The sequence below is a fragment of the Neopsephotus bourkii genome, unplaced genomic scaffold, assembly GCF_033783945.1.
Source record: "Neopsephotus bourkii isolate Nb327-2 ecotype Australia unplaced genomic scaffold, CSIRO-AGI_Nbou_v1 NB_53, whole genome shotgun sequence".
NCBI classification, from domain to species: Eukaryota; Metazoa; Chordata; class Aves; order Psittaciformes; family Psittacidae; genus Neopsephotus; species Neopsephotus bourkii.
In genome coordinates this window covers 12,676,999-12,689,638 of record NW_026900570.1, presented here as the reverse complement: position 1 = coordinate 12,689,638, position 12,640 = coordinate 12,676,999, and the positions used below count along the sequence as shown (strand labels likewise).

The window sequence follows — 12,640 nt, the reverse complement described above, 5'->3', positions numbered from 1 at the left end:
TAGTCACCATGTGGTCATATTTTGGTCACACTCTTGAAAGTTCAAAAAAGTTGACAATCCCCTAAATTCCAAGCAGAGAGAAACCAGGGTAGAAGACAACAGACAGCATTTTACTGCTGTACAGACTGGATTAGGATAGGATGATAAGACTTCAGCAGTATAGTGTGCATTCATGATTTATTGCTTGATAAAAGTTTTGTTGAGATATTGTTGGAAATACTGTGAATGTCATTCTTGTCATAAAAGAACAAAGAAATCCACCTTGTCTGTGCTCTTATCCAGCAATTCCCTGATAATTCTGAAGGAATTATATTAAGCTGTTCAAAAGCACAGTATTGATTAGGATGCTCATTGTAATCAACGGGTTCATTACTGAAGGCAAGGTACTCATAGGAAACTTAGCTACTCAGTATAGCATGTGCTAGTTGAGATTTAATTTTCTTGATGCTTATAATTTTTTTTAAACTGCACTCTTCAGATGATTCCTCCTTTATCTTGTCTTTGTGCATTTATCTTTTATTAATTTCTTGCTCACTCCATTCTGGCCCTGACAAGGTGGCAGTCTGCTGTTGGGCTGTCTTCTCAAAGCTGTGGTTTTGAAGCTCTTGCTAGGAAGATCCTCCATCTCTTACTTGCCACTGAAATATTCTAGGCACTGGCTATTAATCTGAAGGTGAGCAATACCACAACCTCTGGCTGAGATTTAGTAGACATCTATTAATCTGTACCCAAATACATTACTTCAGTGGCTAAGCACAAGAAGTATTTTTACCATGTGAGTGACAGGCTGCAGTCAAATGCTGCTCTTGCTGCAGCCAGAACATATTAACAGGGGAGTGAACAATCCTCCTCCTCCATGCTTGTTACCGCTCTCCTAGGGATGGCTGAGAGGCTGAGCTCAGCTATTCATTCTGCTGCAGGGTCTGAGGATTTAGGCTACCTTTTAGGCTTTGTAATGTAGGGCTTGAAACACTACTATCTCCTTTTGGATACAGCACTGAGTCTTATTCTACCATTATTAGGGGTGTTGCCCACTTAATGTTCTTATTTGGCACACCATTTATAGTGGAAATTATGGGGAAGCTGGATTCACTCTGTGAAGGCAGCCCAGGTACTAGGCTAGTTATTTATTCCATTTGTTGCCCTCTGCCTTTATAGCCACAGACATTTATGGTTTACCTTTGTTTTCATTTAAAATAAAGAAATTAATGGAAACTGTCTTAGGGGTCTGACTTCTTTTGGTATATGCTCTTAGTTGTAGTTTAGCTCTCCCTGACGTTAAGTGCATTATGCTGTGTGTCCTTGCCACAGTCTCAAGGCATTAACAGCTCTCAGTCTGTGTGTGCAATGCTTCCCAATGTTCAAATCATGTCTGTAAAGTACAAGCAGACTGAACTGTGTTTGCAACCTTAACTTCAGCATCCCCTTATCTTTTCCCAACTGTGGATAAGCTTATAAAGCTTTTGAATAGTGTTTATTTAAAATGCAGAGCCTGCATCTGCATATTAGATACATCTGCATATCAGATGCAAGTTCTCCATAAACAATTAGGAGTCAGAGCCATCAATATGTTGTCTAACAGACAATTTTCTCCTAATCTAGAATAACATTTTCTGTTGGAGATAAGACGTGATCTTCCAAACATAAACTACCACTTGCCATTCCAAGTGTTTGGGAGGAAGATTCTAAAGTTGGAAAAAATCATACTCATTTTCAGAAAAAGAGATCAGAGAGATTATAAAGAAGCCCATGAAATAAGTATCACCAGAAGATTCAGAAAAGAACTATTAAACTACATTGTAGCAATCAAGTAGAAAATAATAAATTGATGAAAATCAGCCAACTTGGGATTGTCAAGAAAACTCCATACGAAACAGACTGAATTTTCTTATTTGACTCATAACTGACCTCATGGATAGTGATGGAACAATGGACGTGCTATATGTCTACATCAGCAACATTCATTACATACTTAGCATGAGGTTCTCACCAGGAAGCTATGGAAATACTGTGTAGGCAGCTCATGAGCGGGTAAGCAATTACCTCTGAAGTCATTCGCAAAAAGTAAGTATCAGTTGTACACTGTCAAACCAGGAGGACATTTCAGGCAGGTTCCTGAAGGGTTCTGATCTCAGCTACAATGAACAAATTTGATAAGGAAATAAGAGGTCATAAAATAAGCAAATGACTATAAGAAACAAAGAGATTGTTACAAGTGTTTTGAAGAACAGAACAGGAATTAAAGATAATCTTGAAAAATCAGAGAGATGGCCTAAAATCAGTAAGGTAAAATTCAGCAAATGCAGGTGCAATTTCCTACCCAGCAGCAGAGCTCAAATCCTCAAATAAAAAAAAAGAAAATGGTTAACTAGGAAGCAATATGTTTTGAAAGGTTATGAAGATTACATAGAGTTACAGACTTGAGTAGTTGTCAGTACAGTGGGGAAGGTGAAAAAGCAGACAAGCTTCAATGTGGGGTGTATTAACAGAGAATTTTACATAGCCTGCAGAATATTCATAGCAGGCTCGCTATATCCTTGCCCGGGACAGGAAGAGAAACAGGCTAACAAAATGGACAGTCCAGAAGAGAACCCAAGGGCCCACAACAGTTTTAGAAAGCATACAGATCCATTTAATTTAGCCTAGAAAAAATTAAAAAGGAGTAAGTCAAAGTGGTCTTTTGCAGACAGATACTGGCTGACAGTGATTGTACTCTGAGAAGCAAGCAAAGAAACAAAGAAAATAAAGAGTGCTGACAGGGTAACTTCTGTAGGTTCTTTCTGTCCCACTGTTTCCAAGAAAATATCCAGTGGGTTTCAATTTCTCACTACAAGTGAATGTTAATTTACATGTAAGCTCTTCCATCTTCTTCCATCAGCTTCTAAGTAAGAACTCTGCATTTTGGTTATTTCCTATTTATTTTTTTATTTTTTTTTTTTTAATGTTTAGGTGGTGGTTCTACCTCATTTGTGAGAGGAAAAAAAGAGAACTAACGAAGCCTGGTTTACAACAGATTCATGCTCACTATTTCTGTCATCTCCTGCAATAAATCCAGCCTATCTCCCAGTCCCCATGCATTCTTTGCATCATATATTAAAGCCTCATGGCACTGTGCCCACCATCAACAGTACCTCCAGCTCCTCCTTGTCTTTTTGAGTTCTTCCCCACCAGCCCTGTTGGCTGTTCACTGTCTATTCAGTGGGGAGGCTGTCCATGTGTTCCAGCTGTTTTGGGGTATATTTATGCTATTGGCCAATATGAGCAGCCAGAAGAAAGACCAAAGAGACCGTGTAACTGTTGAAGTCACTCTGCAGCACAAATACTAACATGGGTTGCTTTCTTTGATCCACATGTAAGTTTCACAAGATTTGTAGAAGCTTATAGAGACTTTGAGGCCTTCGTAATGCTGTCAGACTTAGCTGAAATTAACTAATGAGATCAGAAGCTATTGGCAGACAGAAGGGACTCCTCAGACAGACAAAAATATGATTGCAAGAACATTATTTCTTTAGGTAATCAAGCTAAAAGTAAGAGTACTTTTATTTTAAAATCACTTTCTTTTTCATCTCTTTTTAAATACCATTAGCAATGATTTTGATAAATATTCTGTTTCTGTTTTGTGAGAGAAATAAAATACATCATTCTCAGAATTTTAGCGCTTACTCTTAGTGAGTATAGTCTTTGTATCACCCAATTGGTTTAGGACAAATATTAATAAATAGTTTAGGACAAATAATAATAAATATTTAATGAATACATTTCACAGCTACAACAGTCTTTTCTTCATTCCACTTGATTTTAAGAGTGCAGTAATCCTGATGCTTCCAGCTCTGCAAATAGTTCAGATAAACCAAGATCTTCTTGTATAGACAGTATTTGGAGAAAGTAGGTTACACTTACTCTAGCTGTTAAAAATTTGTAACATTTTGCACTGCTATTTTTTTCTACACTGTAATTAGACCCCAGATTTAGCTCAGGCCACATCTAAACGCAGACTTCTAGCCTGATAGGTAATACAATGAACCAAGACCCTTCACACACAGGTACTTTCCATTCAGCAATTGTGATAGTTGTAAAAACTCAGAAGTATGCAGGACAGTGGCCAGATGCCTCGATTCCTTGCTGGTGGATGGCTTGAAGCAGCAGCTCTGGCAGAACTGAGGCAGAAACAAAGAAAACATTATTCAGTCACAGTAATTGTGTGTCTCAGGGACTCCCAGTCCATTTTCACATTTTACTGGTCACAGCTGAACAGGTTCCTGACATGGTCAACTGACTATAAATGACACACCAGGATCATCACTGCATTTCAGTATTAACATAAAAATACAATGAGCAAAGGTTCCTACATTTCTTCCAATCCTGAGTAAAATCCTGTAAATAAAATGCCTGGTAGATTTCCTTAATGTAAGAGGGTACTATCTTTCCATATCGCCAGTGCCCTGGATCTGGGCACTGAACAGTGGGCTTTGTGTCCCACAGCACGGTTTTTACAAAGCCATAAGGAGATGCACATCTGCAATGTCTTAAAATCTGTTTGTACCTTACTTTGATCCTGGCTGTACACGACAGCTGATTGAGAGCAGATCTGAACTGACTGCAGGAGGGAGCCTGAGAGGATAAAGAAAGGCTCACTGAACCCTCTGCGATGCAGCTGTATGAGACTGAACAATAAACCTGGCATCCTTAATAAGAAAGTCCTCTAGTTAACCTCTCCTCCTCTCTGACTTAGTAGCACAGAGAGCACAAGCACAGAGGAAACAAGTAATAGAAAAAAGAGCCTTTTACCTCATCAGACAGATTGCTCAGAGAAGCTGTGGCTGCCCCATCCCTGGCAGTGCTCAAGGCCAGGCTGGGGAGGGCCTTGAGCAACCTTGGTGTAGTGGAAGGTGTCCTTACCCATGACAGGGGGTTTGGAACTAGATGGTCTTTAAGATCCCTTCCAACCCAAACCATTCTATGATACGATTTTCTGAGGTCAAGAAACAGAAGGAGCTTACTATGCAGGTACATTAAAGGATTTTTTATTGTCCTCTTGTGAATGTGGCCATTTAGCAGTCTGAGTGCAGTTCAGATGGATATTAATAGTCAGGCTACATTAGGGGAAGCGAATTACCATCAGGGAACTGACCTTTCCTTTAGAGCAGCCTGTGACAGTCAGGAAAGAGAATCAGCACAGGCACACCTTAAAAAAATGCTTGTTTGTTTATGTTTCCATTGATATCTCCCCATGTAACTGATCCCATGTTAGTTTAGCTCAGTCCTGACAGCTGCTCCTGTCAAAAGCCCTGGTTCTCACTTATCCAAGCAAATAATGCATCTTTAGGTATTTGTTCAGTGCAGACTTGGAAACACAGACTCCCTGTGCTGTGCTAAACCATAAATATCAGCTTCTGAGTTGCTAAGTATATGTGCTTTCTAATCTCACAGGCTAGTCACTTGAGGGAAAGTTCAGAACAAGTAAGTTATTCTTAAGCAGTGAATATCCTCATCATCTGCATGTAACAAGAAAAAAAAAAAAGCTGCATTTATAACTTTCTCTCTTATCCACATGTGATACTATAGTTATTAAAGGTCACCCTATGTAAAGATAAAGTGCATTTACATCACTAGGATTTATGGATTGCAAATGTGATTTATAGTTAGCTGTATTAGAATGACCATTCCTTTAAGTACAGCTTCAAATAATTCTAAAATAAGAGTATGCTTTAAGGAGCACATCTTGTCAGTGGTTTAAAATTAGATCATATATTTTGCATGACTGAAATCTGCTCCTTATAGGATGCGCATGCACATGTGTGTGTGGGAGAAAGAAAAAAAGAGGATCCTCTTTTTACAACTCTTTTCATCTGCACTTTTGAATTTCAAAATTGAGTTTTATATTAAGCCAGAATTGAATTAATTGTAATTAGATTTTGCTGCGGGCCTCCTTCTCTAAAAATTCACCCTTGGCTACCTACCTCTTGCCACAAACCCCTCATCAACAGTAAGATATCAAGCAGGTGAATACTTCTGCCAACCATGATGCACAAAGTTAAACATCTGTTTAGATGCTCTGCAAACTAGATCCATATTACTGATCATGATGGCCCTATGACTCATGGCTTATCTGGAAAATCCCAACTACCTCTTGAATGCATCTGTGCTTTTCCAAGGGTGGTTTCAGCAGAGCAAGTGGCAAACCTAGGTGATCAGCCAGTGCTGTTTTGACTCCACGCAGGTGCTCTGCAGGTCAGCATTGAAAGCCACTGGATTAAGGGCTTTCTTAGTTTTGAAGACAGCAGTAGGAATTAGCATCTTGGAGTTAAAAGAGGAAAGGTTATGGTTACAGAAATACAACCAGTCAGCCACTGTAATTGAAGGGAGAGGGACGTAGCTCAGTTCCCATTATGGTGGGATGTACCCTGTGTATGGGCCGTTATGGGTTATGTGTGAGGTGACATGGGACAGCCCATGCAAGAAGCCTGGGGATTGTGGCAGCACCTGCACACGATGGGGGCATCTGGGTCATGGTCCTGGAAAAGACAAAGTTCCCCATTCCCCCCCAAGCGCCGCACCCTCTGCCAAACGCCTTCTTCCTCCCTCCCGGTGCACCCCGGCTGACCCACACCTCCCGAGGGAAACCGAGGCTCAGTCTTATACCAATCCTCCCACCCACCTCAGTACTGTCTGAAGCGAGCGCACCTCCCTCACAGCGGAGGGCAAACACCACCCTACACAGCGAGGCTCTGGCTGCAGTCGCCCTACCCCGAAGCTCCGGGCTCCTCCTGTGCCCCGCGGCGGGGGAATTCTTACAGCCCCAGGGGCCACCGTACGCCCCTTCCCTCCCGCCCGCCCGCGGCGTGGAGTGGAGGCGCAGCAGCGCGCTCCTGGCCCGGCCAGCAGGTGTCGCTGCCACACTCCCCGGGCAAGCCCCTCGCACAGCCCCGGCCGCGGCAGAGCCGGCGCTGTGGAACCCGCGCCGGGCCAGCTCCGCGTATGCGGGGTTCGGGAGGGGGGAAAGCGGAGCGGCTATGGCTGCCGCTGCGGCGGGAAGCTACCCCCACCCCGTCGTGCCCGGCGCTGAGCCGGCGGCAGGTGAAGAGAGGTGCCTCGACGTCTCTCCGAGGCGGCGGTACCGCCCCCCTCAGCGCCGCACAGCGCCATCCTCCTGCCCCGTGAATGGCTGCCGGCTGACTGACAGCTGAGACGGCCACACAGGGCGGCAGCTGCCCGGCGTACACCTATAAGGGCTGGCGGGGAAGGGGTGCCTGGCTGCCCGCGGCGGAGCTGCACGGTGAGCAGTCTCACCTAGGTGGGAGTGCTCGCTCGGGGAGCCTGGTGCTGGCGGAGGCGGGCTTTCGCCCGCTGGCTCCCTGGCAGCAGCCCCGCCCGCTGATCCCGCAGCAAGTGGCAGTCCCGGTCACCCTTCTCCGGCAGCAGCGCTTGAAGGATGCGGAGTGGTGGAGCGCGGGCGGCGGCGGGGCGCCGCGGGGGGATCCTGCGCTTCGCCGGGCGCGGGCGCCGCCGCCCCTGCGCGCTGCGCTGGGCAGCAGCTCAGTGAGCGCGGTGGCCGCGGCGGGAGGAGGCGCAGACGGGCTCGCTGCGGCCGCTGCCGTCGCCGGAGGGGCTGCGAGCCGCTCCGCGCCGGCGGCGGGGCTACGCGGCGACCCGCGCTGGGGAAGGCGCGGGCGGCGCTGCCACAGGTGACTCGCGGGCCCGGGGCCGATCTCCGCCCGCTGCCGCTCGGCTGCCCTTGCGCGTTCGTGCCCCTGCGCCGCGGCCGCCTGCGCGAAGCCCGTCTTCAGCCACTTGGCCGCGCCTGCGGGAGCGCTGGGGGACATGGCTTTGCTTCGGCTCCTTCTCTTCTTGCTCCTCGCCCAGCGGGGGCTCGGGGCCGCCACCGGCGAAGGGCAGGCGGTGCGCAGCCAGGATCGGGCACTTAGAGGGAGACAGCCTATTTACAACCACATCAAGAGCCGGGAGCCTCCGCCGGCCCCGCGGAGCCGCTCTATGGCGAGCACCATCTTGGCGCAGCGGCTCGCTGAGGAGGTACCCCAGGACGTGGCCTCGTTCCTCTTCACGGGTGACTCCCGGGAGCTGCGGCGTGCCAACTGCTCCGGGCGGTACGAGCTGGCCAGCCTGGCCGGCAAGTCGCGCTTCACCTCGCACCCATCCCTGCACGGGGCCCTGGACACCCTCACCCACGCCACCAACTTTCTCAACATGATCCTCCAGAGCAATAAGTCGCGGGAGCAGAACTTGCAGGAGGACCTGGAGTGGTACCGCGCCTTGATCAGGAGCCTCCTGGAGGGGGACCCCAATATCTCCAGGGCAGCTATCACTTTCAGCACGGAGCCTTTCTCCTCCACACCCCAGGTTTTCCTCCAGGCCAGCAGGCACGAGAGCCAAGTCCTCTTGCAGGACTTATCCTCCTCGGCTCACCGCCTGGCCAACGCCTCTGTGGAAACAGAGTGGTTCCACAGCTTGAAGCGCAAGTGGAGGCCACATCTGCATAGGAAGGTCTTGAACACGGGGCCCAGAACTTTAGAGAACAGCTGGAAGAGATGGGAGAGCTTCACTGCCGATAAGAACCACATCAGGTGGTCCTCGCCTTACCTGGAGTGTGAGAATGGGAATTACAGACCCGGCTGGCTGGTGACTCTCTCAGCGGCTTTCTATGGGCTTCGGCCGAACCTCCTCCCTGAGTTCAGGTAGGAGGAGTGTTCATCTGTTTGCTTGCTGTCGAGAAGGTGGTAGAATGGGGTTTTGGCTATGCCCCCTTCCTAGGGAGGGGGAGCATGCTGTGTCTGGAGTGACCTGACCAACCCTTGCCAGGCTGGCTGCTCAGTCACACCGCAGAGCAACCTCAGGCCTTCCTGTTGAGCACTACCTTAGCGTGCCTTAGGGAGCAGTTGCTCACTAGAAGAATCACTTTCATCTCCATCTGTATGACAGTGTTTGCTTTACATGCACTGAAACAGGTGTGCGTGTGGGCTGTGCTCCTGGTGTGCTTCAGGTGGGGAGAGGAGAGAAGCAGTTGCCAGTTGCAGTTATTTCTGACTGCAAGAGGGAGATGTTTACCGAGGTGTCAGTTTCTTGCTACACTGCGTAATTAAGCATAGTTTGACCCCAGCTGTGATTTTTAACCAGCTGGGAATCAACATTGTTATGCTGGTGAGCTGTGGATTCTGGCCTCCAGAGCACATCCACTGTGGGGGGCTCAAGCCTGGTCAGTATGTTTGTAGGTGAATAAGTATTTGTGACTGCAGTTCTGTCATAGTGCATGTGGCTACAGCCTGAACTGGCAGTTGGTAAGCTTGCTTTAGGGACGCCCCTGGTTTATATAGCTGTGGAGCAGATACTTGGCATATGTAAAGAATTGTTTACTTTTTTTTATTCCTGTTACCCCAGGACTTTGCCAGAGGGCTGTAACTAGCAGAGAGGGGGGTATGAAAAGGACAGTTCTTGGGCCTTTCTAGCAAAGGGGTATTTGTCCAAAGAATGAGAGCAACCTGTGCTGTATGAGATGCCAGATTTTCCTGCCTGCACTTCTGTGGTGGTGCTCATGAATGACACTATCCCTTGGGGAATACCCACTGCCCAGAAGCAGCTGGCATTCGTCAGGGGTCAGAAGAGCACAGAACTTGTGTTATGCTGCAAATCAGTAATAGGTAAAAGTAGCCAAGAACACAGCAGATGCTGAGGAGATTTTGCCATACCTAGGTGGTGAGCCAGTAATGTTCATGAACACTGGTTGTCTTGGCTTACTCTGAAATCTGGTGGGATCCAACAGGTATGAATGTTTCTTTTTGGGGAAAAAAAAACCAAACCAACCCCAAGCAGCTCTTGACTAAAGAGTGGCTGCTTATTTCTCTATGGAATCACCTTTGCTCTGGAACTCTCCACTTACGGGGCTGGCAGGGTTAAGGTACAGTGAGCTCATCTGCAGGCTGCTTGTTGCCGAATTTCTCCCCAGGCCAAAACTCAAGAATAGCTCTGTAGCAGGGATCTTCTGGACCTTGCAGGTGGTCCAGAAAAGTTCATGATACTTCTCATAGATCATTGAAATGTAGTTTTCTTTTCTATAACTTCATGATACAGATGAAAACTAGGGTAGGCTGATATTCTCTTGTTGGGGACAGAGGTTCATGTAACTTGAAGAACTACCAGGCTGGGGTAGGGTGGCAGCTACTAACCATCTGTCTTAAGAATTTAGATCTTGATATCAATTTAAATCAAATAAACTTCTGTCTTGACTTCAGTAGAGAGAAAAAACCAAAACCATATCTTTTAAGCAGAAGAGTCTAAAGGTTCGATCTCAGCTCTGTGCTAAGATCCTGTGTTGCTGGGAAGCATCGCAGTAGTGTCGGTTTTTGCTGTGGTAGCTCTGGTGTGAGAATCCATTAGGTCCATTTTGGAGTAACTCTTAGCCAACCAAGGCAACCAGTAGAGGTCCTCCTGGGTGCAGTACAAAGCACTGCCTTCACTTCCTCATCTTCTCGGCCTCTGTTTACTGTGTGGGAGTCGTTTTAGTTGAAAAAACAGAATAACCTGTTGTAACTGTGATACTTCAAAGGGCATCCATTAAGCACATGTAAGCTTGGAGAACCTCTTCTAATTTAGGAGATCTTGTGATGGGGTATACTGTTACAAGGTCAAAGCGGTGTGTTATTGTTGTAGGGCAGCAACAGTTAGGACAAAACTGACAAAGTTTTGTTGCATCAAAACCAGAGATGAGCTGGTAAGCATTTCTGAGAAAATGGGTCAGTGTGCTTTTGGTAGCTGTATAAGGAAGCTGGTGGAAGAAGTATATATGTATACACATGTATGCATGTATTCTGGCAAGGCTAAATGGTACTTCCTCTGTTCCTAGTTTGAGGTATGTGGTCTTCTAATAAAAGCTTATTGCAAATACATAGGAAATCCTATGAACAAAGTACTCTTCTCACAAGACTTGTGGGATGGTTGAATATTTGCATGGTATTTCCTATACTTGGTAGACACACAGCTTCAGTGTGAGTTCTTAAGAGAAAAAATGGTTTAAAGTATAAGCATGTAATACAAAAATGCAAAATCTAATGGAGTTATTGGAACGTTAGCATTAATACTGTAAGGTGCCTCTTGAAATAAGCTTTATTTCCCTTCACCATCTGTCTTTAAGTGACACAGTGGTTTAACTTTAAAGTCCTGTTTAAGGCTCATGCGGTAAAAAGCGGAATGTATTAACCTCCATCTTTTGAGAAATCTACATTGGTTCTCCCAGCAAAGTATCTCTGAACCATCTGTTAGGAGCATGTTAACAGATCAGTTTACATGCTCTTTACATCTAATAGTCTGGCGTGGAGGTCATTGGTGGTAACTTAGTGCATGCACCTTGAATTTTCTTATAACAGCTTATGTACCTTCTTCTTTGCTAACATTAGGTTTATGACATGGTACATTAGGTTAAGAGACATTTAGGAACACATTATCTCAGTGGAAAAGAATTCTTACAGATTACAGCAGATCTGCTTCTTGGCATCTCTTCTGTTGCATGGGTATGTCATGTGGTATTGGCAATGGAAAGAGTTAATGAAGGCAATACTGATGATTTCTACTGGTGTGTTCAATACATGCTGCTACTGCAGCGCCATTGCCAATGACATTCTGAAAGGGCAGGGGAAAAAAACCAACTTTGTTCTTCATGTTGTGAAGGGTTATAGTGCTTATGTCATAGGAAGTGAGTATTACAGGTCGGGGGGTCTCTTGCAAACAACTTGCTGTTAGTCTTAAATTTCACCTTCCACCCTCTCCCACTTTCCTTTCCAAGAGATGACAGCCAAACAGTCCAAAGTGAAGGCCAAGAAAGGTAAGAGAATATGCTTGCTTTGCCAGGGCTAGCACTGTAGGCTAATACTGAGATGAAGTGGAGAAACTAAAGATAAGTTGATTGTGCTGACAAACATAACAGAAGCTGTCCAAGCGAATGGAACCACATGAGCCCAGTGTGATGCTAAGCTAGCATTCTGACTGTCCACAGCTGCTTAGCAGTGCTTGCTAATGTTTTGGTGTTTGCATTCATGGGACTTTGAGTCACCCAAAGTGCAGGGAGAGAACATTACCACCTGCTTGAAAAATACAGTTTAGGCTTTCATTTGGAAATGAGGATCCACAGAGACTAGGAGTCATCACTTGATGCTAACTATTCCCATCTTCTTTCTTAAAAAGTCTAAGCTTAATGCAGTTTGCAGCTGGAATTCACTATCTACAACTCTACTGCTGTAGAGGGTAAAGCGCCATAAATTTGTTACTGATCTTTGGAGACCCTCCTCCCCTACTTCCCATTACATTATGAGACTGAACTATATTTCATGGCTCAGGGTGATCCGGGGGTTTCTTTGCAGTCCTGCTGTGGAAGCAGAAGGGTGTGAGAAGCTGCATGTTGTGAGCACATTTCCTTCTCTAAAAGTACTTGCTTAGCCCCTGGAGAGGAAATGTGAGGCCTTCATTGCTAGGAGGCCAGTGGGGAGGATCACTTGGTTTGGAAGAAAGATGTGCAAGTAGTCAGTTAATAGGAACATGCAAGTTTTCTTAAAAGAAGGTCCTCCTGGATGGATGAGTCAATCTCCTGCTGTCACAAACCCTCTTAATGTCATCAGCTGACCAATATCCATCTTCA

At 45.9% G+C, this 12,640-nt stretch overlaps 1 protein-coding gene and 1 long non-coding RNA gene across 3 annotated transcripts in view; one reads left to right on the top strand and one right to left on the bottom strand.

Moving 5' to 3' along the window:
* Window positions 1-3,484: 3,484 nt before the first annotated feature.
* On the bottom strand, window positions 3,485-7,425 carry LOC133211215 (uncharacterized). Of its 2 annotated transcripts, XR_009725150.1 has the most exons (4): window positions 7,291-7,425; window positions 6,184-6,297; window positions 5,440-5,495; window positions 3,485-4,157 (listed from the first exon to the last, which is right to left on the bottom strand). It is a non-coding gene; the product is annotated as an uncharacterized LOC133211215 (long non-coding RNA). The 2 variants fall into 2 exon arrangements; XR_009725149.1 differs by lacking the exon at window positions 7,291-7,425 and having other exon boundaries at window positions 6,184-6,313.
* Window positions 7,426-7,564: 139 nt separating this feature from the next.
* GPR158 (G protein-coupled receptor 158) overlaps window positions 7,565-12,640 on the top strand; it is a 186,734-nt gene continuing 181,658 nt past the window's right edge. Inside the window, exon 1 of the mRNA XM_061351396.1 lies at window positions 7,565-8,693. Within this exon, the coding sequence (XP_061207380.1) occupies window positions 7,822-8,693 (872 nt within the window). The 5' untranslated portion in view covers window positions 7,565-7,821. The remainder of the gene's footprint in view (window positions 8,694-12,640) is intronic.